Source organism: Gadus chalcogrammus, chromosome 17 (genome assembly GCF_026213295.1).
Source record: "Gadus chalcogrammus isolate NIFS_2021 chromosome 17, NIFS_Gcha_1.0, whole genome shotgun sequence".
Classification (NCBI taxonomy): Eukaryota; Metazoa; Chordata; class Actinopteri; order Gadiformes; family Gadidae; genus Gadus; species Gadus chalcogrammus.
This window is the reverse complement of record NC_079428.1, coordinates 6,901,924-6,929,544: the sequence shown is the minus strand read 5'-3', so window position 1 is coordinate 6,929,544 and position 27,621 is coordinate 6,901,924. Positions and strand designations below refer to the sequence as shown.

The following is a 27,621-nucleotide window of genomic DNA, read 5'->3' as shown; positions in this document are numbered from 1 at the left end:
TGTGTGTGGCGGTGGATTTTCAGACACGCATCACCCAGGAATGCCTTGTTAAACGACGCGCTAAGAAGGAGGAAAAGAGATAAAGGGTCGCCGTGCTAAAACCTGTTGTTTGTTTGTTTGTTTGTTTGTTTGTGTTTGTGTTGCTGTTGACTCCAGGAACCTGCGTGAAGTGTGGGAAGGGGGTCTACGGGGCCGACAACGCCTGCCAGGCCCTGGACCACCTCTACCACACACGCTGCTTCATCTGCGTCTCCTGTGGTGAGTGTGTGTGTGTGTGTGTGTGTGTGTGTGTGTGTGTGTGTGTGTGGGTGTGTGTGGGTGTGTGTGGGGGGGGGGGGGGGTTGGTTAAAAACGCCTGAGCTAGCGTGAATGAGCGATAGCATTTAGTGTTTTGTTTTGTTTGCTTCTGTGCTGATAGTCGGCCGTGAAGAGTCACACGAGTCTTCTTCAGGGTCAGAGGAATGTCGTTTGTTAGATTATTTCCTCTTGTTTCTCTTTCTGCCCTCAACTGCTATGTCTCTTAGAACTGGAGTCCTTATACTATAAGTACATATCTCTCATATATAAACGTTCAACAAGTGTTAAATGGTAGTCCCTGTAATAGGTTCGGACCTGCAGAGTCCTACATGTCTCTCATGCTCTCTCTCTCTCTCTCTCTCTCTCTCTCTCTCTCTCTCTCTCTCTCTCTCATGCGCTCTCTCTCTCTCTCTCTCTCTCTCTCTCTCTCTCTCTCTCTCTCTCTCTCTCTCTCTCTCTCTCTCTCTCTCTATAGGACGCACCCTGAGGAACAAGGACTTCTACAATGTCAACGGCTCTGTGTATTGTAAAGAGGATTACATGGTAAGAAACCAAGATAAAAAATGATCGTATCTGGGTCTCACACAAACACACACACACACACACACACACACACACACACACACACACACACACACACACACACGTGAGACAACCAGCCCTATGATCAGGTGCAGTACAAATGGAGCTTTATGACGGTCATTGTGTGGTAATTGTACGACTTTCATCTCAGTTTTCAGGATTCCAGGCTGCCGCTGAAAAGTGCAGTGTGTGCGGACACCTTATTCTGGAACAGGTTAGTGTGTATGATTGTGCATGCAAGCGTTAGCCCGGCCTATCTGTTTGCGTGCCTCGCTGTAAACATGGCCGGTCTGTTAGCTTGGCCTCTTTGTTAGCTTGGCCTCAGCCTGTCTGCTGGTTAACCCTCTCTGCGTAACCTGTCTGTTAACATGTCTGTGTGTGTTAGCTTGGCACGTCTGTATGGTAGTCGATGGCTTCACAAGTGTGTGTCGGCGTGTCACCAGATCCTGCAGGCGCTGGGCAACTCGTACCATCCGGGCTGCTTCCGCTGCGTGGTGTGCTCCAAGGCGCTGGACGGGGTCCCCTTCACCGTGGACCAGCACAGCAACGTCTACTGCGTCCTGGACTACAACAAGTGAGAAGCACCCGTCCACACGGGCTGCCTCGGAACAGCCTTTAGCCTCCATGTTTGAAACGCTAACCACACATGAGTACATATTTATGTACCACAGTCCATCTAATTTTAACCTTTGGGTACGGTTGATTGAATATGATTTCTTTGTTAAAATACATACTGGTCTGGCAACAAGCCATTTGCATTTTATAATAAGATCTTCATCATATAAATGCATGCCACCTGACAGATTTAGGGCTTTGTGATTTTTTAAATAGATTTTGTACAATATTTCTTGAATTCCAATTCCAAAGACTGAATCACAGCGTGACGTTGATAAAGATGATAAACCGTGTTGACCTAGCCAAGAACCAGTGCGAAGATTCCGACGGGGCCATTGATGTGTGTCAGGATTAGTTCTGGGCAGGTCGCTTTGTGTGTCAGTGTTGAGTAAATAACAGATTATGTCATTATTCTAACATTCCTTTGGGTTTCCCTGCAGAACATTTGCTCCAAAGTGCGCCGCCTGTTTACAACCCATTCTACCTACTGAGGTATGTTCATGGAACCACTGGTGTTAAACATTAACCCGGTTATTAATGTTGAACTTTCCCTAACGACGATGTAAGGAGGTTGCACCACAGTGTGTTTGTAAAACCAAACTGTCACTCTGCTAAACTCACTAGTCAGTCTTCGAACTCTTGGCCTCCAGTAGAGGTTCAGGCCAGTCTTAGAGGTTTAGTTGCTAAAACTCTGTTGAAATGATTAGAGTTTAATATAAACCTTCCTTGCGGAACCTATTAAAAGGCTTCAGGGCGGAACTAAATATCGGGGTGGTGACTTACAGAAGTAATTTTGCTTGTTAACGCTGATATCAAGTCTTTCTTGTTCTGGCTTAAGAATATTTCAACTAAGTTGCTGGGAATTATTATATTATTATTATTTCACAAATCTTGGGGACTGAGCACAAAGAAACTTTTGAATAAAGTGTTGTTGCTCGGAACATCAAGGCCATTGCAGTAGCTTATGTCTTGTGTATGGGTCATCTTCAATTTAAAAAGCGCTCTGTGTTAAAGAATGAGTTTTATTCTCTATGGAGGTTAATGGGGGAGAGCGTCATTTCCTATCAAATGTAAGGGTCAGTAATCAGCTGTTTAACCAACTAACGGCGAGACCTCAGATCGTCTGGTATCAGGAGATTTCCACTTTGCACTCAATGCACTATTAACTATCACTCTGCCAGTCTGAAGATTGACTGAATGTGACTCGATGTGTCGTTTGTGTGTGTTTCTTTCCAGGACAGCGAGGAGATCCTCAGAGTGGTCTCCATGAACAAAGACTATCACTTTGAGTGCTACCACTGCGAGGTCAGTACACGCTCACACGCGCATAAGCACACACACACACCTGAGACCTATGAGACTCTTTCCAATACCTGGAAAGAGTACATGCATTTTCATGTAAATTTCATTTTTCAGATGAAGTGGTTTCATATGTCATTTAGGAGCAGGTAGGGATTAGGCCGTCTCTCTCAAGGATGCCTTCTGGAGTGGTTGGGGGTCATTCAGGTTCAAACCAGAATCCATCCTTAAAAACCTGTCTGTTCTGCCCATATAGTGGCATCTCACTTAAGAGCAGAAAAAGGAATCGTCCCTTCTACCATAAATCCCACGTCTTGTCTGAAACCCGTCCGAACCTTTACAGGAGCATATTCAGATGTGCTCCGATCGTGTTGACGCGTCAACCGATCCCCACTGTTCAAACAGAGCTCAAGAATTCAGCTAAACCGTTAACGCGTGCTTAAAGCGGCTGGGGAGTGTCGGCAAAAGTTGTGTGCTTTTGCAATGACGAAGCAAGCTCAGCGCATTCCATTCAAATTTCCTGTCCTGTAGCCGGATAACGGCTAACGATAGCCAACGCCTGCTCCCCTACTGTCGACGTTCCCTCTTATCTCCCTCTCTCTCTCTCTTTCCAGGAGTGTAGGAAGCAGCTCTCCGATAAGCCGGGCTCCCAGTGCTTCCCGTTGGATTCCCATCTCCTCTGCCACTCTTGTCACATGACCCGAGCGTGCGCCACACATTAACGCCCCCCCCCCCCCCTCAACGACATACGGGAGTAATCCCGTGCAACGTTCTGTACATAACATTCCATTAATATTATCAACAGCCTGGTCCTATCCCGTCTCTCTTGCTGGGACACATTTCAACTTATTGGGTTGTAAATATATATATTTTATACTGTTGAGGAACACGATACCCACCCATGCCACCATCATGGGAGTGGACAACGGTCTCGCAGACCCGTTTTATCACATGTAACACCTGCTGTATTATGTTTGGTTGTATTACTGTACTATAGTCATATGGGGGGGGGGGGGGGGGGCAGAGGGGAAAACTACTGCTTTCTTTTTTTATTTTATTTTTTACCTCTTCCACCCTCCCTTGGGGCTATGGTTTGCTGTAGAAGAACAATGGCTATTTGCGTAACAGTTTGTTTTGTATATTTAATATTATGGTTAGCAAACAATTTGCACTTAAAAAAAATTTACGTTTACTGTAAGAGATGTCAAGTGAATCTGTACAAATTGAAAACATTCCTGTTGTCTGTAATAAATTGTTCAAATCAAACCCTGTGTGAGTTACCATGGCGATGGGTCACCCTGTGATCAAGAGATGGCAGTCTTTATGGAAGAAAGAAAAGTCAGTGCCAGTTTTACTCTTTATTTGTACATTAAGCACTTTCAAAAAACAAAAACAGGTTTTCAACTAAAATCGTCAAATATTTCTCTCTTAAAAATCATCTTTCACTCTATTTTAAAGGATAGACTAGGGAGTTTACCTTAAATATATTGATTGACTTTAGAAATAAAGGGGGCAAGATTTCTTCCATGGGACGGGGGGAGGGGTCAGTGCAACAACATCGATGAATCTGAAGCCTTCTGCAATAAACTCCCCACCTTCCAACCACAACATGGCGGCCTTAAATAACACGCTCAGATTAAAATGCGTGCTGATCCACTGCGCCGAGGCAACACACAAACGGCCCGCTCCCTTTACCAGCAACTATGCCACATTTTCCTAGAGTGGTTTCCAGTGTGCCACAGACCTGCCCTAACTTCTAAGGGAGTGTAGAAGGGGGGGGGGGGGGGTGGGGGGGCAGATTCAGCCACCCAAGGCCAAATCAAAAGAAAACAAAGAATTGGACAGGTCGAGTAAAACATGTAATAAAAATCAAAGCCTTCTGCTTCTCCCCTAAATGGGCAAACGCACGAAAAAATGAAGACGAGTCCCCAGGGTTTCACTGCAGGGGCCGTGGAGCCCTCGACGAGGCTCCAGCGGCTTGTGTTCCCCTTGTGGTCGTGGGACTTCTATTTCGGGAGCAGACTCTCATTACAGACTGCAGGATAAAGCCTCAGCAGAGCCCAAAACCACCGGGGCCCAGCGGAGCGGGGAGCAGCCCACTGCGCTCCCTCCGCCGCTGCAGAGCGGCCGACTGCTCTGGCTGCTCCCCACGGGGGCGAGCGGGCGGCGCGGGGGGCGTCTCCGGGGCTCCCATTGGCCCTCGGGTTTTCCATTACATTTTACACAAACCCCCCCCCCCCCACCCGGGGCAGCCGGCCACGGGCCTCGAGAACAAAAACACTGATTAAGAAACAAAAAAAGGTAAATAAAAAGAAACATTGCGAGTATAAAACCATAGTGATGGGCCGACGCCCACTACACAGCTAAGATTAAACCATTATTCCACTCAAAAACATAAGACCTAACGGAAAGAGAAACCTGTGGGCCAGCACGTCAGCCGGACCCCGGTAGCAGATCAGTGTCGGCGGCAGACAGTAGTCGTGGGGGGGGGGGGGGGGGGAGCCCGGCAGCTGGGGAACAGACGGGACCCTCCCACCGGACGCACGCCGCAGCCCGACGATGGCGCCGGCCGCGCTCCACTTCTCACCTTCGAGGGCGACACTGAAGGATGGAGGGGGAGGGAGTGGGGGGCTTAGCGCCGCCTACCCCTTGGGTTGCTACGGCTACGGGAGCGACGGCCGCCACCACCGGCACCGCCGCCGCCACCCCCCCCACCCGGGGGTCCCCCCATGGCCCCTCCGGAGGGTCCTCTGGGCCGGAACCCGTCCCTCTTCCGGTCTCCCTCCCGCTCCTGGAGGATGTCCGCTCTGCGAGCGCCCGACATCGCTCGGCCGCCGCCCCGGCCACCGCCCCCCATACCACCACCACCCATACCCCCACCACCACCACCACCACCACCACCACCCCCTCCTCCTCCTCCTCCTCCTCCTCCACCCCCACCCCCACCCCCACCCCCACCCAGGGGACCGCCCGCCTCCCGGGCCTTCAGCCGCTCCTTCCTCTCCTCCTCCTTCCTCTTGGTGTCCTCCTGCTCCTGCTCCTTGCGCTTCTTCACCTGTGGAGGAGCGGTGGACAACGACGGGGTCACATGACGAGTCCTGAGGCACTGCACTGCGAGGCCTGAGGCACTGCACTGCGAGGCCTGAGGCACTGCACTGCGAGGCCTGAGGCACTGCACTGTGAGGCCTGAGGCACTGCACTGTGAGGCCTGAGGCACTGCACTGCGAGGCCTGAGGCACTGCACTGCGAGGCCTGAGGCACTGCACTGCGAGGCCTGAGGCACTGCACTGCGAGGCCTGAGGCACTGCACTGTGAGGCCTGAGGCACTGCACTGTGAGGCCTGAGGCACTGCACTGTGAGGCCTGAGGCACTGCACTGCGAGGCCTGAGGCACTGCACTGCGAGGCCTGAGGCACTGCACTGCGAGGCCTGAGGCACTGCACTGCGAGGCCTGAGGCACTGCACTGTGAGGCCTGAGGCACTGCACTGTGGGGCCTGAGGCACTGCACTGCGAGGCCTGAGGCACTGCACTGCGAGGCCTGAGGCACTGCACTGCGAGGCCTGAGGCACTGCACTGCGAGGCCTGAGGCACTGCACTGTGAGGCCTGAGGCACTGCACTGCGAGGCCTGAGGCACTGCACTGCGAGGCCTGAGGCACTGAACATGAGGCATGACCACAGCGTCTCTGAGTCGTGACCGGCTCGTATTGGAATCACGGCTTTACCGGAAAACACACTTCCTACGCCCGACTTGGATGCTGATTCTACGGCGTTTAACGCGGCAGGAATGGCGTGAGGAATTATTTTGTGCACTTTCGTGGCTGGAGAAGTAAGCAGCCATCCACTTAACATACTACAACCTATGGAAGTGTTAGCAGGGAAGTCAGCGGGAAAGGGCGGAGCTCTTTTGTTTTCATAGTGCGAGTCGTAAGGACTTCATTGGGCCGCTGTTCTGGCATCATACGGGTGACATTAACGCTCGACTCATGAGTACAGTGAATGCGTGTGTAGCATGCACGAGGACACCGGGGACGTCGTGAGGGGGGAGGCACCCACCTGCTCTTCGGTGAGGGGCAGCCAGTAGATGCAGGGGGCTGCTTTGGTCTTCAGGAACAGGTCGTCCAGCAGCTTCGCCGGGGGCTCGTCTGGGGGACGGGGGAAGAGGAAACGATTTAGCCAACAGCGTCCACTGTAATGCTTTCAGATGTCAAGCCTTAAAACACAGGAGGCCATTGGGCCAAGAGAACTAAACCAATGCAAACGATGTATTGGCATATGGAGCACATCAGCTTGCTGGAGGTTGTAGTAGCATCATAATTTGAAGGGTTTTATTCCGGGGGAAGTACATAAAAACAGGCCTCTCTCTCCTGCTGGAAGGCCCTTAGAGAGAGACAGTGGAGCCCACTGCCCCCTGGTGGCAGGACCGGGAACAGCACTTCACAGTCCTCAGCTCCTCACCCTTCTTGTCGCTCTTCCTCTCCTTGCTCTTGGCCCTCTCCCGCCTCCTGCGCTCGCGGTCCCGGGATCGGGAGCGCCGCACCTCCTCGCCGGGCTGCCCGAACTCCCGGATCTTGTCGCGGTCCCACTCCCGCTCGCAGCGCGCCTGCTCCCGCCGCTGCATCTCCCGCTCACGCTCCGCCCACTGGTCCCGCACGCCGCCGCCGCCGCCGCCGCCACCCAGGGGCCCGCCGCGCTCCGCCCACGGGTCCCGCATGGCCACGCCCATCGGCCCGTGCTCCGCCCACTGCTCCCGCAGGCCGCCCCCGCGCTCGCGGCCCTTGTCCCGGTCGCGCTCCCGCTCGGGCATCAGCGGGGGCAGGCGGGCGGGAGGGCCCCCCGGGGGAGGGCCCGGCTTCTCCGGGAGCCGCTCCACCTTCAGGGTGCCCCGGTGGAAGTCCAGCTGCGGGCAGAGAGACCGTTGGGAGTCAGTCAGCGGAGCATTTTGATCAGGATTAGGATTTTTTTGGTACAACGATCTCCAAACTAATACACTCGAGTTGAAACCATTACTAATTTTTAAGTATATTTATTTTATCCATTAAATGTTTTAAAGAAATTGGGATCGAACAGCTGGACACATATTTGTACTATCATTTTATTTTTTTCAACCTTTTTTATTTGAACGTTTGTGTATATTTTTAAGGGGACATTTCAAAGTTCTCAGTAACAGTGTTTTTTTTTGCAGAGAAATGCTGAACAAATGCATCATGTTAACGAACTCAAAAATAATCGTTTGAAACATCGTGATTTCAATATTGACCCAAATAATGGTGATTATGATATTTCTCCATAATCGATCAGCCCTCCGTGTGGCTCTGAACTGCTCCACTACAGTCTCAATAACTACAGAATACGGACGATCCAACGGAAGGCAACACACAAGCATTAGGGTGGCGCTGGAGACCGACGAGTGGGCCGAAAGGGCGGGCCGTGCACTGCAGCCCACGCTAGCAAACGCAGAGGACCGCCTCAAAACAAGACCCCCCTCTGAAACACACATCAGGAGCCCGGGTGGGGAGGCAGACGTCTTCCGTCTATGGGGGGGGGGGGGGGGGGGCTTACCTCATCCTGCTGGGAGAAGTCCACGCTGAGGACCTTGGGGTTGCTGGGGGGCCACTTCAGCCCGTGGAGGGCTGCCCGGGTGGCCTGCGCCTCGTCCGTCGTGGCGTACTGTGTGGAAGTGAAACAACAACGCTCAAGTCTGAGGAAGAGGACGGTCTTTGTTTCCCCGCGGCACCGGGGAGGGGGGTCCGGAGCCGCGGGGAGCTGCGGCGAACGGGCCCCCTAGCTTGGGGCGCGGACCGGAGTCCCGTCTGGAGCAGCAGGGATGGAGCGACCGCTCAACGGCCAGCGGGCGATCCGGGTTTAAAGTTGTTTAAATGTCAAAACTATGTTTTTATTCAATGTGAAACTATGAGATTGAACATCTCTTTTCCAAGGGAGTCCTGGCCAAAAGGCCAGGACTCCCTTGGAAAAGAGATGTTCAATCTTTGGAAAAGAGATGTTCAATCTCAATGAGAATATTGCTTATAAAATAAAGGTCAATAAAAAAATTAAATAAAAGTGAACGGTGGATCTAGGAAGTCTGATTCTGACCACGACTTTCTAACCAGGTTGGGGGTATGATGATATTCGATCAGGGGGCTGACGGAGGGGGTCTTTGGGAGGAAGATGGCGCCCACGGGTGTGAATGGGTTGGTAAAGCTATAGAGGGTCGACGGGAGGGAGGGGGGGTACCCACCGTGACGAAGCAGTGGGACTTGATCTTGTCGATCCAGAAGCCTTCCTCCAGCACCGTGCCGGTGCGCTTCAGCAGCTCCTTCAGCTGGCCCAGGGTGAAGGGCCTCACCTGGGGAGGGACGGACAGGTCAGACCAAGAGACACACAGGGGGGGGGGGGGATTCCATCTACAATCTAACGCATTGATCAGTATGGGCTTGTACCTTGGTGAAATAAAGTAATGTACTTATTGCGACGCTTGCCTTGATCGTAAAGATACAGTGGTCGGATGACCAAAACATGAAGTGCGGAGCGTCCCCCACCCGACCCCTAGAATGCCTCGGTGCAAAAGGTCCGCAATGGGACGATCTCAAACTGCATTACGGACAGGACACCGGGAGCCCGGAGCGAACAGCTAGCTAGGAGCTGACTGCCGTAAGCGAAACAGCTAAAAAGGCTAGAGGCTAGGAGTGGACGGCTAGCAGCTCAAGGCGAAAGGCTAACGGGCTAACTTCCGATCGCCGCCGGCTCACCAGGTTGCTGACGTGGACGATGGCGGAGAGCTTCCCGCGGGGCGGCGAGGGCTGCCGGGGGGCCAGGGCGGCGCCGGCGTCGTCGATGGTGACGGACATGCCCGACTTCTGCTGGCTGATGGAGCGCCGCACGACGCTGTCACTGGGAGTGACTGGGGGGGGGCCGAGAGACAAAGTGATAAGGCGTGAGAGAGAGAGTTGCAGGAACGCAGATTGTGAGCAACAGAGAGCCGAATAAGACGGAGACATTTCTATAAAAAGAGAGAGTGGGCGAGAGAATGGAGGAGGACATTCCTTCCTTGGTCAAAATATTGAAGTACAGATGGGTGACTGTGGCCCCGACACTCCCAAGAACTTTGTTCTCTGGTTCGATTAGATGAAAACCTAACGCATGATCTTCGCTCACAGCGAATCTAAGCGCCCTCACATTCTGCAGTGGTTTCATTCGTTTTAAAATTACCTTTGAAGACAAGACCATGGAGAACCGGCAAAGTAATCAATTCTCTGCTACACTGGCAGCCAGAGAAGTGAGATAATAAGATAGGGAGGTGGGACCCGAGTCCTGAAATCCTGTTGAAAGCCCAACAGCTGTGGTCTGGTGGCCCGAGTTCTCCCGACCAATTAATAGATGCATACACAACAATTTTAATGTTATACCCATTTGAGAACCTATTTAAAATGCGATGCATCTGGTTTGATTGCATTTTAGTCAGGGTACCGTTTATGGCAGGATACTTTCTAATTCCTATTTTGTGAGAAGATTGAGATAACGATGGCTCTAGTCACACAGCCAAGGTGATCGAGTCTGGTTTTCCCCGCGACACATCGCTGTAATTCAGAGTGGGGATATCTGCTAAATATATCTTGCCAACTTAAAAAGGAGACATTTCTTACCACCAGGGGTGAGTTTGACTAGTCATTACAAGCTACTCTGTAAATCTGCCTCACAATCACAGGTGGGCGTGTCCACCTAGATGTGTGCTGGATGGATCAGTCTACCAGCCTACCCAGTGGACGGTAACAAACGTTGCTCGTCTACCCGTCACACATCTAGGTGGACACGCCCACGTGTGATGTCACGTGTGATGTCACGTGTGATGTCAGAAGAGGCCGGTTCTCCAAACGGCTCGTAACGGCTAATCCCACTCCCACCCGGTGGTATGTCGTGTCCCCTTTAACACAAAGGGAGCCCTTCCTGACGCCACGCTCCCCGCGTGCCGCGTGCCGCCTCTACCTTTCTGGGCCTCGGCCTCCTGCCGGGCAGGGCTGTGGCGCGGCGCGCCCGCGTCCTCCGCCCGGGTGCTGCTCCTCCGCCGCTCCTTGGGGGCCTTGCGCTGCTTCTCCTTCTCCAGCCGCTGCTGCTGCTCCGCCTCGTCATGCTCCTCCTCCTCCTCCTCCTCGTCCTCGTCGTCTCCGTCCTGCGGCGGCTGCGGCTCCCGCCCCTGGCCGTTCTCCTTCCCGTCGCCCGGGACAACCTTTGTGGGAGGCCGACGGTTAGAGTGACGCCTTCCTGTCTTACTCACTATTCAGTTAAAATGTATAAATAAAGTGACATGGGCACGGCAATCTGATGGGTTTAAACTCGTTGGGTTATGATTCGAGCTCGCCGATTGACACGTCTCCCGAGGAGCGTTGGGGAATGTTAACACACGTGGATGACCTTCATCGGCTTCAGCGCAGGTTATCAGGCGGTCCGTGCGGTCAAGCGTGTAGGACTCAACGTCCACGATGTGAAACGCTTCGTAAACGCACATCTTGTAGAGTAGAGAAGTGGCACACGAGAATCCCCTAGTACCCGAGCCCCCCCCCTCACCTGTGTGACGGTGCGTCGGATCTTGAGGCCGAGGTCGTGGTCGGCCCGGCCGTTGTCCATGCCCTGGCTCTCCTCCTCCTCCTCCCCAGAAAGATGCAGCTCCTCCGGATGGAGGTCCACCACCGCCTCCTGGGTCATCTTGATGTCCGGGATCAACGACTACGAGAACATGAGGGGGAAAAAAACAAAAAAGGTGTGTTGGTTTTCAGCGGTACCACGGTATTGTTTTACCCTGAAACACAAATGGAGAGGAAGTGCAGGAAGAGATGTGGCCACATGCAGCGGCTTCACCTCCTTATCAACTAGAGCTCTCTCCCACTTGTCCCCGGACACCGATGAGGTCATCGGTGTGGGTTAGTCAAATATATTTGCAACACGGCACTAAAAAGTAGAAGCAGAAGACACCGGTAGAGAAAGCCCTCGTGTGATTGGGTGCAGGAGACACCGGTAGAGAAAGCCCTCGTGTGATTGGGTGCAGGAGTCACCGGTAGAGAAAGCCCTCGTGTGATTGGGTGCAGGAGACACCGGTAGAGAAAGCCCTCGTGTGATTGGGTGCAGGAGACACCGGTAGAGAAAGCCCTCGTGTGATTGGGTGCAGGAGAAACCGGTAGAGAAAGCCCTCGTGTGATTGGGTGCAGGAGACACCGGTAGAGAAAGCCCTCGTGTGATTGGGTGCAGGAGTCACCGGTAGAGAAAGCCCTCGTGTGATTGGGTGCAGGAGTCACCGGTAGAGAAAGCCCTGGTGTGATTGGGTGCAGGAGACACCGGTAGAGAAAGCCCTGGTGTGATTGGGTGCAGGAGACACCGGTAGAGAAAGCCCTGGTGTGATTGGGTGCAGGAGTCACCGGTAGAGAAAGCCCTTGTGTGATTGGGTGCAGGAGTCACCGGTAGAGAAAGCCCTGGTGTGATTGGGTGCAGGAGACACCGGTAGAGAAAGCCCTGGTGTGATTGGGTACCCAGGTGCGGGCTCCTTACCCTGAGGGAGTCTGTGGTGATGCTGATGGACGGCTTCTTGGTGGTGACGGCCGCGCTGGAGCCCCACCTCCTCTTCCTCCCGGCGGCGGTGGCGCCGCCCCCCGTCTCGGACTCGACGGCCGTACCCCCCGCCGCCGCGGCGTCCGCTCCGGTGGGTGGAGACGTCTTGCTGCCTGTGATGGGGGGGGCATTGGTTACACTCACGAATCACGGGGAAACAGAGAGCCCGGCCTGGTGGATGACCGTGATGAAGCCGCCTACTCTTAAAGATCCGCTGCCTGCCTGCATGACACGACTATGATGGCGCCCGCCTTGAATAAAATGAAAGCCAAGAGGCTCAAATACCATTAATGCAAAGTAGAAGCAGGTTCTACCTTTTTTTTTGTTTGTTTTCAGACTCACAGTGCAAGCTCACCTCAGAGGTTGAGTATACATTTACATGAATTATCATAACTAAACAGGACTATATGCTGCATCACCTTACATAATTCTTATTATACACAATAAAAAAATAAAAGGAGAACCCATTATTATTGCAAGTGCTTTATAGAAAACACAGTCTGTGGCAGTCATAAGGTCCAACCCGCCGAACGATCTTCATCTTTGAGCAAGGCATCGGGATGCTAGGCTTTGCGAATGGTATACTCACTGTTAAGGGAGATCTTCCGGGCAGCAAAAGCCTTAGGAGTTGTGCTCTAGAGTGAGAGAAAGAGAGAGAGGGAGAGGAAGAGAGGGGAAAAACAAGAACCCCCGTGGGTGTGGGATGAGATGAGAAGTTGAGTCTTGAAGGAGGCTCAGTGTAAAATAGTTCAGGTCTAATAAAAACCGAGCAGGTGAGACGGAGTGGAGGAGGAGAGGTCAGGTGTAGGGGGGAGGGGGAGAGGTTATAAACTATGCACAGGCCTGGCCTGCAGCTTCCAATTAAATTACATCTACACAATACTGATAACAAATGATTGCGTGCGTGGGGTCAATACTGAGACTGCAGACTGCACATTTCCACCTTCCACCTCTGCCTAAAGACTGATTTAAATTAATATGGAGTGTGCGTGCATGCGTGCGTATGTGTGCGTGCACCACCACAATGAGGATACAACCACGATCCTGTCGTACAGTAACAATATCAGCTTCTAACACACTACTCAACAGGAAGCCATTAGCCACGAACCGACCCATTAAAGAACGAGGGCACCTACAGCCTAGATGCGGGGAATTATTATTTAATTCATACGATCAAATCCAAAGCGACTCTAGGGTTGCGTGCGTGAGAGACGTTAACTGTGTAATAGCGGCATGTTGATGCTCTGCTAATCCTAGTGCAAGCCTCCGGTAACGTGAGCCGGCCGTCTCCCTGCGAGAGTCCCCAGGTGGAGCCATCGACCGGTGGGAAGCCGGAAAAACCAGACACCCCGGGAATGACTAGCAGACGGCCTGGCTGTGCCGCGTGTGCGATTTGTTTTGGGCAGAGGTGGAAACGCAGAGCTGCAGGACGGACTCAAATCAGTCAGTGCCCCAGCGAGTCCCAGTGAGATTCTAATAAAAGTTCAAAACGTATCTACTCAAAAAGGGACTCGGGTAAAAAGGCATGAAAAGTGGACGTTGGCATCTACTATAAAAGAAGTACACCTGATAAAAATGTTAAGGGGGGGGAAAAGGAAATAAGTCAGTCTTTACATTTCTGAAGTATATGTAAAATATGAAGAAAAAAATGACAGGTCATTTCTTGGTACCATTGACACCTGATCCTTACTGGCTCTGCTAAGGCCCAACCGCATGGCTACTGTATCTAGGCAAGGATCCAATCAGAGAAGGCACTGGGCAGAGGGCAGGGCTGGATTTGAGTGTGCTGATTGGCCGCCAGGCAGGAACTGATCATGGGATATGACTCTTTCTTGAAGGGGGGCGGGGGATGTTCTTGATTGACTTGTCGATGAGCGAGTCATATTAAAAGTCTTTCGGGGGGGGGGGGGGGGGGGAGAACTGTTCCACTGGCCCGGGGATTCATTCCCAGGGGGAGTGTTTCATATCTGCAGTCTTTTAGGGTGATTAGGTAGACATGAGGCAAACAAATCGGTTTCCAATAGCAACAAAGTCCAATGTCATTGTACATCCTCCGAGGAATTGTCCGTCGTTGATCAATTGCTACTGGTTGGAGCAACGCCCACGTATCCATAACACAAAGAGATCATGATTGATGGGTTTATAATCCTTTTGATTGGGATGATCTAATTATAAAGTCCAGTGTCTCTCAAAAGTTCCCTTGTCCTCTCTTTTTAGTCAAGGTGTCACACAAAATGAAGTGAGGGCTCCAGGAACAAAAGGTCGGATTCCCAAAACCTCCCAGAGTCTTCTTCATGCTGTAGCCTGGGTATGGGTGAAGGTCTGGTTCGACGGTGGAGGGGAACGGTACCGCTAGGAGCCGACGTCGATAGCCTCCTCTGTGTTACCCGCTCTCTCTCGCGCGTGTTGGTGGGGAACGCAGCGTAGAGCGCGCAGCCCTCGGTTCAGTTCATCGGCGCCCCACCACGGATGGATATGCAGGGAGCAGTGGGAGGCGAGGTCGGGCTTTAGTGGGGTGGTGGCACGGAAGGCCAAGTCTGTTGTTTCCGTTACATCACACCACACACACCCCCACTTGGACTGGATCTCTGGTTGTGTGCATCTCAAGCTCTCTTTACCACCATCATCATTGATCGGACAACTCAATTTTCCAATCAATATCTTCGTCGCCATGGTAGGTGAAGGGTGCAGCAGGGCAGAGGGTGTAGCTCATCCTCTGAACAAGCAGGCTTGGCTTGTTTCTGTCCAACGTTTACAGAACTGAAGGGGGAGGGGCTTCTCCAGAGGCGTTGACGCCGTGGGAGGCAACGAAGGCCAGAGTAGCGCCTAGTTGCCGTTTGCTCGGCCGTGCTCACGGCCCGTGTGTGGATGAGGAGACGCCCGATGGAGGAGTTCGTCCACAATACAGCTGGTGGGTGTGGTTAACGGGGGGGGGGGGGGGGGGGGGTGAGGAGACAGACACGCCCCCACCACCCTGCTGCCATCTGCTTCTATTGTCGCCCGCCAACACCGCCTCCCTCCTGCAGGAGGAGGCGGTTACTCCAGCAACCGAGCTGCTGGGAGGGGTTGCCATGGATGCAGTGCGTGGGGACAAGACGCGGGCTCCTTCTGGTTCCTTCTGGCACTCTGGCCACGGCAGGTGGGGCACCGCAGCCATATGTTGGCCGGCGCCCTGCGGGCTCAGGGCCGGGGCGGGATGGGGGTTTGTGGGGGGGAGCAGATTAACTCGTGGTACCGAGTCGGGTACCATGGAGACGCTTGGGCATGGCAGGGCAGGAGGTGTAGGAGGTGGTGGAGGAGGAGTGGAGGTGGTGGTGGTGGTGGTGGTGTTGGTAGTAGTAGTAGTAGTACGTAGCAGGTACCAATAGGGACAATGGAAGAGGCATGGGCACCTTCATAACAAAGCAATCAATGGGGTTTTAAAAACAACAGTCACACCATTACAAAATATACAGAGGAGAGACATTGAAAGAGAAGCGGGACAGAGGGACAGATTTGCAGGGAAGAGCAGTGGAGTAAAGGGGATGAGGACAGTGAAGGGTGGTCTTGGAAGAAACGTATACATCTATTGGCACACACTGACCATTAGCATGCAAGGAAACGCACATGTTTTTTTTAAAAGCCTGCATGCACCTATATTGCGTTTATAAACCAAGATATCATCTTTTACAAAAGGAATTTTCTGTTGAGAAAGATTTGCAAGAGTTGACGTCACTGTTTTGCAACCTAATGGAGGCAGCTAATTAATGGACTTGGGCTGTGCAGAAGTCTGTACACAGTAGTGTATATAATATATATAGTAGGCCGTGCAACTAGACCGTTTAGGTGTAAAATATAACCCAAATATGGGGATTTATGTTATATAACTGATCCTAGAGACAAGTTAATCAATACCACACACACACACACACACACACACACACACACACACACACACACACACACACAGTTGAAACGTTAAGGAAAAAATAAACAGCCAAGTGAGCGTGTCAGCAGGTTAGTTGTGAATGGTTAGTGTGGAGGAAATGACATGATAGGCGTTAGTATAACGCCGCCTACGCCCCGTGCACAAGTCCAACTCCACCCCCGCCGCGGCACTTCTCAGGAATACTAAAGACTCAACGGACCGAAATACATCGGAGTCATCAAATCCCGATCCTTTCCTAAAACGTCTGCAATGTGAAACCAAGTAGCACATTACCCCACTAATGTGCTTGTTAGTCTAATTTCATCCGTCGACCATTATCCTTCCCCTCCCACTACCATTCGAGCCTCACTTCTTCTTCTACTACCGCTATGATTTTGAAGCCCACTGAGAAGCTTACGGTCATGATAGGTACTACATCCTAACTAGGTGGTGGGGGCCGTGGCAGCAACAGAAGGGGACTGGCCGGTTTAGGGGTGGGGGGTTGGACTTGAATCCCCGTTTCCCGCTTAAGCCAACCTGCTAGTGACCCGGCCCACGTCTCGCCCGCCCTCCCAGTGGCCTTACCTCCTCCAGGCCGCTGCCGTTCGCCGGCTTGGCCTCGGACGCCGGCTCCTGGGCCATGGCGCTCTGAGTGTCTGGCTCCGCCTCCTTCGCCGGGGCTTCGCTCGACTCAGACACCTCCCTGGGAGGGGGACCAGAGAAAGACAGGGGACCAGAATGAGCGGCGTGGGAGAGGAAGTATACCACTGGTGGTCGTCAGACGTGGGCTTTTGTGGTTGATAACGAACAGTAGTTTCCTCAAAACAGACAAAAAAAAATCCAATAAAACTTTCATTATATGTCACACACACACACACACACACACTAATTCCCCCGAGGGGGATCATGAGAGAGAAGCAACAAGACAGGAGGAATGTGTAGGACATGGCACGGGAGACCCAGGACGAGTCCTCGTGCCAGGGATGTGGGTCACTTGAGCTATCTATAGCCCCGGCCAGCTGACACGACAAGGACAAAAATATGAATCAAAACAATACGGAGTCCGATGGCAGTGCACCTGGACAGAGTGGGGACATGGACATGCAGAAATGGACACTATGCCATTGAAAAGCAATCTCGACCAACCAGGCAAGTGACAAATTACACCATTTTGGAAGGCATAATACAAAACACATCATCGTGGACTAAGAAGCTATTGAAAATGTAATTGTTCTTAAGCCTTCATAGCGTTAAAGTATCAATTGTTTAATTGCGGTTGAACTGATCATTAAATATAAAGGTTATAAAAAACATCTTTCCCATCGAGAAATAATTAAGTCCACCTCAACATTAAACATTCAACATTAAATCGGACAAGCAAGCAGCCACATGGTTTGTGTCCGGTGTCAAGGGAGACTGCTGCGCTAATTAGAAATCCCAGAGAACCAGCTGTGGAGGTGTGGTCGAGGCCTGAGAGGATGTCACTCTGGCCCAGTTAAGATATAATGATCCCTGGGCCAACTATTGATGAACAAACTTAATAATCCATTTTACACAGGTGATGCACTACGATGCTGAGCTACATCTGGGTAGGACTGGGGTCACCTACAATCCGACATCCAGGGGAGAGAGTAAGGGACGTTATCAATCTAATAGGAGAATGTTATACACACTGACCACCAAAAATAAACCTTTGCATATTGCAATATGTGATGTATGAAAGAACTTGTCTCATAGGTTTTACTTTATACATAACCTTCGATTAGATGGTTATTTAATTATCCATGCATGTGGCTTTTAGACTTCAATGTCAACTAAGCTACAATTAATCGACAGTTATAGGATGGGAAATCCCATGCCTCCACCTTTTAGTTATGATGCTATTCAAGTTTATATCCGACAGACAATAGGAAAAATGCAATTTTCTAATCACAGGCCTACGCTATTAGCAAAACTGAAAAATCAGGTTTGTGTGTCGGTCGGACTTCTCGACGTCATGTAATATCGCCTGTCATGTAATATTTTGGTAAAAATTAACCTGAAAATGGAGAAGTGTGTGCGTTGTCTCTGAACACCAGGAACACAATGGGTATAGTTAGAAACAAGCAGTGGTATCTCTCCAGTTACACTGGGTATTTGGTTATTATCGTTGTTAACGTTATTTCTAAACGATTCATGACATCCAAGGCCCCGTTTCTACTGATCGAGTTATTGACCCGTGGCGAAGAAAAAAACAATTCAGCGAATATATAAACTTCACCGCAGCTCGAGGGATAAAGGGCATGACTAGCAACCCGAAACCTCGTTAGCTTGATCTTACCCGCTTTTGTTGGCTTCGGACAGCATATTGCCGGGCCCTAAACCCGGCAAGGAATGCTCCGTCGTAATCGTTTATTCCGGTTAGGCGTATATTGAAATTGGCGACGCGAAACACTCGTTGCCTTTTACACTGCGGCGGTCTCAGAGATGCGATGCATGCACGACGGCCATGTTGGCTAGCGAGATTGTAAATTAAAAGGAGAAGGAGAGAGTGAGGCGAGGACCGGCTTCTTCTCAGTACCACGCCGTGTTGGAGGCTGTCGCATTGAACGCCTGACCAGAAATACAGCAAGATCGATGTCATCTGAATAAAGCGTTGTTGGCGTGCATGCTCCAGTGATTAGCGTTATCTCGTAGTAGTCAGCCAACTTTGTAACGAGTTGATTTATATCTTAAAATCGCTACATATGAATTGTATCATATCTGCACATTTTCCCAATTAACACGTTTCATGACAATAATGCATTTCGAAATGGATGAAAAATAATCCTATCTCATTGGCATACAACTGTTCTATTTTAACAGAGACACATCCTCCTAACCCCACTTAAGTCAAAACCCAGGGTCTATCATAAACAAATATTTTATCTCAATCACATCAATGGAGGCAGAGCCGTCTTATCAAACGGAAAAATGCAAAGCTGAATGCTCACACTAATGTGCCATTGAAAAGGCCCATTCATACTTAAGAGTCAAAGAATCAACAGAAATCTGGTGTAATTGGAATAGGTTTGCTTTTGCTCTTGTCTCATTACCTGTTTACTCTTCCCTGTAAAGAGATACAGAGGCTGTAGCCAAGAGTTTTGACAGCATAAGTCAAAAAGAGTTTAAATATATCCAACAGCTGGCTACCCACTTCACTGTTACTGCATTCCTCCATCAAACAGACCAATCGACATTGACCAAGTTTAAAAAGTCCAGTGCAAATTGCAATTCACACACAAAGGGTTCTGCCAATTTTTCCGGTAGTTCAACCTCAGCCTGAGGCCAAACACAACCCTGGGGAAGAAATGTTTAATAGTAAAACATCGTGACAACGGCCCTTAAGCAGGTGCTTAAAACCAATGCAACTTGACAGGGGATGCAGTTTTAAGTGTCTGCCCCCAAGGAAATATGCATCTCTCCATAACCCTTGGTACACATAATGTCTAACGGGATGGCTATGTTGGTGTTGATTTTTATTTGTATTCAACGGTCACATAAAAGTGTGTGTGGCAGGGCAATGTATAGTTTAGTGTATGTTTCATTGATAGTGGCATTTGTAGTGGCTGTCCCCGTAACAATTTGACCCTCATACGTTTTTGAACAACGTGTAAAGTATTTTTCTTTCAATTTTCACTTTTATCTATTAAAACCGTTGCCATTTCATGTGTGATTATCCTTTGTGAATAATCGGTTTATTTTTTCTAAGTTAAGATACAATAAGCAACCTAAAACACCTTGATACATCTTCTATTTTTACGTTTTGACACTTTTTTGATGATTTTACATTTAGTAAGGCTACAAATATTCTATACAATTCTGGCCATCATAAACTATTCAGATCTGCACTGTCGTTGAGTCGGCATGCAAACTAATCTAATGCAAAACATATTTCTTTAACCAATCAGATGTGTTTGATCCCAACCATTAGCCACCATGTATTGCACTGCTTAGACATAAACCTCCGGTTCCAGAACATACAAGAGGCCACTTGGGCTAGATTTCCCCTGCTCTGGCTTCTATGCCTATGACTACAGATGCAAAATAACCCAGTGTTATATCGTCTGCAGACATTTTTTTACTCTCTCTTCTTCATTTGTCTTCAAACCTAAGGGTTTAGAAATGGGTGAACCTCTTTTCTAGGATAACTTTAAACAGACAGGCCTTAAAAATGGGCTTGAAACTAAGTAGTGGACATAGATGACTCCACCGTAAAAAGGGAAAGTTGACCTACAAGAGCCGGATGGAATGACCATCCAGCGGTACTGCTGTGGGCGCCATTTGGATCTGTGTTTTTATTTTTTGGAGAAAGTGATGATTATGACGGACCTTTCTGCCTTCTGGCGTGGAGTCGCTTTCTCCCCGTCCACGCTGGTCTTCTGCTTCTCCTCGGCTCCCTCACGTCCGTGGCCAGCGCTCTGCAAGGTGCATGCGGTTAACATCGGTGGCAACAGCATAGCATGAAAGAGCTGTTCCAAAGGTTTTCTGTAGCAGGACAGGTGAGTGAGTAAAACCGCTAACCTTGACTAGCTTGGCAGGTGGGGGCTTCTCCTGCGATGAGGTGGAGGACTGGGACGAGGGCGAGGGCGAGTCAGACCCAGAGTCCGAGTCCGACGAGGACCCGGAGTCCCGGACAGTGATCACCACCCCGCCTCGTGGCGGTGCCCTGATGGGCGGTGCCCTGATGGGCGGTGCAGCGGAGTCGGTGGACACGTGAGGCCTCTTTACGGTCACCGATGGCGTGACGACAGGCGCCTTCGCGAGGGCAGCCTCGCTGTGGGCGGAGTCCGTCTTTAGCTCCGCCTCCTCTCCTCTCCCAGTGGACAGGGTCGTCGCCGCGGCCGCGGCCGCCCGCCCTCGCTTCCATGGAGGCAGGTGTCTCTCGCCCTCCGCTACTCCCTTCCTGTCCCGCTCCTCTCCTGGCCGCCTCTGCGCCATCTTCTGCTGCTCCTCCTCCTCCTCTCGGCTGGTGGACTCCACTTCCATCTTCTCCGGCTCCTCCCTCTTCTGGGGTGTTTCCTTCTCCCCCGGCCGCGTGTTCCCTGCACCGTCTCCGGTCCCCTCTTTCCTTCTCTGGCCCTCCGTCGGTCTCCCTGGGATCAGGGCGGCGGGGGGGCCAGCTACTGCTGCCGCCGCCGAGGAAGAGGAGGAGGAAGCGGAGCAGCGCCACACCGTGCCCACCGACATGTCCACAGCCTCCGGCTCCCCGGCCGCGGGCTGCCCCTTCTCGGCGTCCATCCGGTGAGCGAGCTGGGCCAGCAGTCCCGCCCCCCGCCGCTGGGTGGGCTCGGGGCTGCTGGAGCGCGCGCTGGAGTCCGAGTCGTCCTCCTCGTCGCGCTGTGGCGGCGGCGGGCGGCGGCGGCCCCCTGGCGCCCGCGCCCTGGGGCTCTCCCCGCCCGACCCCCCCGCCTCCTCCGCGTTGGGCGGGCTCTGCTTGGGCGTGTCGGGGAGCGGGAAGGACAGCTCGGGGGGCGGTGAGGGAGGCGGGGTGGGGTGCCGCAGCTGCATGGGGGGCGGGTGCGCCTGCGGCGGCGGGATGTGCTGCGGGGGCTGGAGCTTGCGTCGGGAGCGGGAGGCGGCGGGCGGGGCGCTGGCGTGTGCCTGCTGCTGCGGCTGCTGCTGGGGGCGGAGCTGGGCGGGGGCCCGGCCCGACTTGACCTGCGCCCCCCACTCCTCCTCCTCGTCGCTCTCCTCGTCGCTGTCGTCGTCGTCGTCCCCGTCGTCGCTGTCGTCCCGGTCCCGACCGGGCCCCGCCGCCGCCGCCATGGCCGAGCGGCTGAGGTGCAGGACGGGGTGCGCGGACCCCGGCTCCGCGGGGGCCGCGCCCTCCTTGTCGGAGGCCCGCTGGGGGACGGCGGGCTGCGGGCCCTGGCGGTCCGGCTGGCCCAGGACGCGCACCGAGAGCGAGGCCACGGCGCGGGGCGGGGAGGGCTCCGGCTGGTGGCGGGCGTTCCACAGGGGCCAGGTGCCGGGGGCCCCCGGAGCCTCCTGCAGGCCCATGCGGAGGCCCCGGTGGCCCTCCGGTTCCGGCCGAGCCATCACTGGCTGAGGGGCCACTGAGTGACGCAGCTGAGTGAGACAACGTCATAGAGAGGACCACTGTTTAGAGAGCTGAACAGAGACACTGGGTTGGTGTTTAAAAACGAGTATACAATCTGACACACATGACGGCGTTGGGAATGAAGATGCGATGGATATTTATAGTGGCTTTTTAACGAAGCATCTGCTAATGGAAGGACCACTGTGCATCCACCGCCTTACATTATGAGGGTTTTCCTAGCTATGCCTGCTAATTCCACATGTTTAAGTCTTTTACTTTATTAAGATGACCAACCGTGTCCAGTGGGTCATTTCCTTCAGAGGGCTCCTCCTTTTCCTCTGCTGCGGAGCTCTCTGTTAGGGAGAGACAGACCGGGAGAGACAGACAAGGAAATAATGTTAAAAAAAATACACACACAATATATGCATGAACTAGATACATTTTTTTCAATCTTAAAGAAATTAAAATAATGTAATGTTCTGTAAAAGAGTGCTTCTCCTCAGCCCACTTGTACAGTGAGAAGGTAGGTTGAACTCACGTGCACCAGGCAGACACACATCTGACCTGGAGCATCGGTATTAGCATGGCGGAATCATCATCGGAGAGCACACTTACAGACATGTTAGGGGCGGGGATCGAACCGGGTGATCATGGAGTGAAAGGCCCCTGCTCTAACCACTAGGCTATCATTTGATATATAGGCTTATAGGCTGAATTGATTGACTTATTTAAGAATAGGAAAACTTCTAAAATACAATATGATTATGTATTATATATTATGATTAAGAATGGTGATTCTTACATTTTCAAGAAATCAATACCGTTTTCCCTACTGCATAACAATCCAAGCTGTTATCGATACCACTATCAATCATTCTGTTATAAAGTGGAAAGACGAGACATCAGTAAATTCATAACAGAACTGGTATTTATTGTATTGTTTAACTGTTTATCCGTGCAATAACTTTGATATATCAACTGAAGGAAATTCAATAAATACTTTAAATAAATAAATACTACAAACAAACATAACTATGAGAAAATCTATCACAAGCAATAAATGTCCAACACATTTTTTTTCCAACGTTAAAGAAAATAAATGATACATAAATCAACTAAATAATAATAATAATAATAATAATAATAATAATAATAAATAATAATAATATGCTTTACATAATAAAAAATATAAATTTTCTAGAGCTCTTTAGAGTTGTGCACGTCTGCCATGTCAGGCGTGCTCCAGGCTCTCTGCTGGCTGAGGGGGTCCCATCCTCTCCACAGGGGCAGAGGATGGTTGAACACAGTGGTAGCTGTGAGGGGGTACAGCTAGCAGAGGCAGGGTGGCTCTCTTTTCCCCACCACCAGAGGACAGGGTCTCCGGCCATAGGGATGATCCAGGGCAGGCCTCTGTACAGCTGGATCTCTTGATAGGCCGGCTGGAAAGTCTGTCGCTCTCGCTCCTCCACGGCGGTCTGACGCTGAGTTGGAGGGGACCGCGGTGACTGCCAGAGGAGGGATCTCTTCTTCTGGGATCAGTGTGCCATCATCATCATAGTTTTTCCATCTAGTTTAGACTGGGTTTTTGGATTGTCTGTGCCGTTAAAGTAGCATTAATAATCGTTTACTACTTTAACGGCACCAACAATCCAAAAACCTGGTCGAAACTAGATGGAAAAAGTGTGCAATTCAAAACTTCTTCGCCGCCTACAGAGTTTGTTATGTACGATCATTCAAAAACCCCATGTTATGACCCATAGACGTTTGACAGAGGGAACCGGGAGCCTCGGAAGCGGGAATAATTCTTTAGAGGTCTGTACTGAGCTTCCTTGGTTGTGTAAAGGCCGTCCTTGATGTTGGGGAGTTGGGACCTCTCCTGCTTCTGTAGCGTGGGCTGCTATGGCTGCCTTCTCCAAATGATCCAAGCTGAAAGCTCTGTCACCCCTGGATTTGAACCTGAGGTCCATCGTGGTCACCTCCTCCAGGAACCTCTGGATGTTGTCCTCCGGGTCACTCCCAGAGAGGTCGGTCCAAACCTTCTGCTTAATCAGACACCAACGGAGAACGGAGCGGTCCTTCCGTTCTGGACGGATCTGACCGCAGGAGGAGCTTTTCTTGCTTGATACACACGGTGTAGAGGTGTACAGGGCCTTCATTACCCACTGATGAAGTGCTCGCATTAAGTATACCTCGGGTGGAGGGGGGTGATTGTCCAACAACGGCAGCCGGAGTTGGTGGTGTTCAGAGTCGAAGACGGGCAAAGGTGCTACCTTTACTTTTAACTGATGCGCTTCGTTGAGGTGCTTGAGGATTTCCGTTGGGTTCCTCCCCTCTTACAAGGTAAGTACCTGGAGCATGATTGCCATTTCATTTCCTCCTCATCTTTGACCTCACTGAAATGTAGCCACGCCTTTGACCGCTTTGCCCACTCAGCCTTGCTATGAAGCAATCGATTGACCCAATGAGAAATGTAGCGAACGAGGGCATTTGATTATTCTTTTGTTTACTTTAACGCCGGTTAGCAGACAATTAAATGGAATTCAAAATCTTTATCAGGCAATCAATGCATGTTTCCGCACCAGTGTTTTGATTTAAAAGACACGACTTTCGTCTCTCGAAATAAATATAACTTTAGGTTATAAGATCGCTAGACTCGATAGCAGCATCGATAAGCTTGGAGCTTATTGATTTTCAGGGTTTGACAAGTTTGGAACCGGGACCTTATAGAAACGGTGGTACCAAAATATCTGCAGGCTGAAAAGCACTGAAGAAATAATGTTGTTGTTTTTACATATGATATAGACGTTATATATACACCTTTATGGAACGCCAGCTAGGCTTTCAAAAACAGCTATATAAGCCCAGAGGGGCATGATTGTGGTTATGGTGGTTATGTTTCAAACCCCAACGTCTGCAGGCCTTGTGTAGACCTCCCTAAGTAAGATGTCTAAACCCTACCTTTTCATTAAGTCCGGTATTATAAGAAGTCAACTATTAGTACACTACAATTGTAAAAAAGGGTTAGGTTGTAATGGCAGGTGTTAAAACAATCAGGTTCACTCAATCGCGCAGGTCAACTTGAGGCTTGCATGGATTTTTGCCTGGAGGCGGAGAAAGGAACAGACGTGTGTGTGAACGTTACCGTCCGTCTCGGCGGCGTGCTGGGCCTCTCTCTCCAGCTTCTGACGCAGGAGCTCCTGCTGTGTGGCCAGGTACTGTTTAATGAAGCTGTTCTGGCTCATCTCCTCCCCTATCTGGTACACACACACACACAAACACACACACACACACACACCAAAGTCAATTGAGGTTTTACAGCCCACCATTCCATCTCTAACTGTATGCACCTGATCTATGGCGTGCTTTTGTTACAACCCTTCTCTGCCACACACACACACACACACACACAAACCGATGTGAGGCCTCGTGTATTTCGGCAAACAAGGCTATTCTCCATTTCCTACCAAAGAGATTGCTTGGCAGGAACGCTAAAATGTAGTATTTAGATGTGATATTATAAAACTGAAATGTGCAATAATTGCAATAATACCTTTGGGATTTCAGGTAACATGATTACATTTTAAGTAAGTTACAAGTAAATGATAAGTAATAGGGTGTAGTAATGTGAACGCTATATATTACAGGAGAGCAATTGGCCTGTAGAGGGAGCACATTTCAAAACGGTAAGTACATTTTCGTCAATACCCTTGTCCCATCCCAATAAGAGGACGCTAAGTATACATTCATAATATGGTTTAAAAAACCAAATACTTTTTAAAACCCAAATAGTGACGTTTTTTGTTATGGGAAAGCATTATATAATCCTTTATTATATAATTATATATTTAAAAGCGTATCTGCTTAGGTCAGAATACAGCTCCAAACACAGTAAAAACCCTAACAGCACAGATACAAACTATAATAGTATGAATAAGTATATTATTTAAAATAAATACTTATCCGACCTGGGAGTTGGGCTGCAGCCCAGAATTAGAGGCCGAGGACCTCTGGAGGTCTTCCAACATCAGGGCCTGTAGAAGAGGCCAGAAACCATTACAAATAATACATCCATTTATTGATATATTCAACGAATTCTGAAAAAGCAATACACTTTATGAACACTTGGCGCAAGTTGCCCCCTTGTATTGGGGTTGGTTAGGTTGGCAAACACATTTGGATGGAATTGGAAAGGACATTTTGCTTTTTTAAGTATTATTTTATTTGTGGTCTTTATGGCTTGTGCATGAATACCAGCTTGGTCCGTCCCAAATAAATGTCCTCGGTATATCTGTTAACCCGCCCATTACACCGCCCAGTGGACGGTGATTTCGAACAAATGTCGCTTTGGCAACAGTTGCTCTTGTCATTCAATTGGATTTGATCTCTAGTGTGCGAATACGGTGCACGGTTCTCTCCCACGATACAATCATAAATGCCTTATAACCAGAGGAGTACAGGGGCTAACTACTTCCCCCGAGGAAACCCATGCACGTTGTCATTAGTGTACACAAAACACACGTTCGTTTTTGATTCATTACCGTGGATCCTATCAAAATCTAAGGGGCTTAACACGGATGCAACAAACTTCCTGGGCAAATGTCAACATTTGATTACAGTAAAGGTGGGTTTATATATATCGCCATTTTAACTGTTTACATTTGCGAATGTCGACGCGCAACTACCATCCCCAACTCCCCACCCCCTCCCCATACTGACACACAGAGCGGCGGGCCGATTATGAACTACAGTATAGTACAGTGTGTGATGGCTCTGCACGCCACTAAACGCTAGGCCTCGACTTGACAGGTGCATAGTTCAACTCAGTGCAACAATGTGCACACATTTGAGGGAGTACACGCAACTCCGAATAAATACAACGGCGAATAAAAAAAGCGACAACTATTTATCTAGTTTTAGAGTTCTGCGCAATAGCCAATATCTGTATTCCCGCTCCGGGATCTACACAACGTTACGGCCTTTAACGTCAATCCCGATCTCTCCCCTCCTGCTTAACTTGTACGGACTCGACATACGTCCCCACATAGAAACACAACGTACCCCTTTTAGGCGCTTTATCAGTGCATTTTTCGGTCCACTTTTAGGGAGTTTTCTTTGCTCAAGAGCAGCTTTAAGGTCCGCAACTCGGAGCGAATGTAGAGGTTTTCCATCAAGCGTAATATCTTCATCCGCCATTTTGCTGCCTCCGCTCGTCTAAACTCCCAACAAGCCTCGGCTTCCCCCGGAGCCCCAGACTTCGGCAAT

At 50.6% G+C, this 27,621-nt stretch overlaps 2 protein-coding genes and 1 non-coding gene across 3 annotated transcripts in view; 1 reads left to right on the top strand and 2 right to left on the bottom strand.

Moving 5' to 3' along the window:
* Positions 1 to 4,296, top strand: part of ajuba (ajuba LIM protein) — a 9,702-nt gene extending 5,406 nt beyond the window's left edge. The window contains exons 2-8 of the mRNA XM_056575429.1: positions 157 to 258; positions 773 to 840; positions 1,031 to 1,093; positions 1,323 to 1,453; positions 1,935 to 1,986; positions 2,731 to 2,799; positions 3,408 to 4,296. Coding sequence (XP_056431404.1) covers positions 157 to 258; positions 773 to 840; positions 1,031 to 1,093; positions 1,323 to 1,453; positions 1,935 to 1,986; positions 2,731 to 2,799; positions 3,408 to 3,515 — 593 coding nt within the window. The 3' untranslated portion in view covers positions 3,516 to 4,296. The remainder of the gene's footprint in view (positions 1 to 156; positions 259 to 772; positions 841 to 1,030; positions 1,094 to 1,322; positions 1,454 to 1,934; positions 1,987 to 2,730; positions 2,800 to 3,407) is intronic.
* A 547-nt stretch (positions 4,297 to 4,843) lies between these two features.
* acin1b (apoptotic chromatin condensation inducer 1b) lies at positions 4,844 to 27,590 on the bottom strand. Its single transcript, XM_056576202.1, has 19 exons — positions 27,418 to 27,590; positions 26,325 to 26,390; positions 25,502 to 25,613; positions 22,654 to 22,712; positions 20,841 to 22,388; positions 20,649 to 20,737; positions 16,884 to 17,001; positions 12,981 to 13,026; positions 12,332 to 12,504; positions 11,357 to 11,515; positions 10,778 to 11,018; positions 9,544 to 9,695; positions 9,033 to 9,140; positions 8,354 to 8,461; positions 7,250 to 7,691; positions 6,848 to 6,936; positions 5,746 to 5,848; positions 5,381 to 5,394; positions 4,844 to 4,933 (listed from the first exon to the last, which is right to left on the bottom strand). Exons 1-19 carry the CDS (start codon positions 27,550 to 27,552, stop codon positions 4,844 to 4,846), a joined length of 3,852 nt encoding a protein of 1,283 aa, XP_056432177.1. The 5' UTR covers positions 27,553 to 27,590.
* On the bottom strand, positions 22,854 to 22,963 carry LOC130370588 (small nucleolar RNA U6-53/MBII-28). The gene has a single exon (XR_008893077.1). It is a non-coding gene; the product is annotated as a small nucleolar RNA U6-53/MBII-28 (small nucleolar RNA).
* Positions 27,591 to 27,621: the final 31 nt, after the last annotated feature.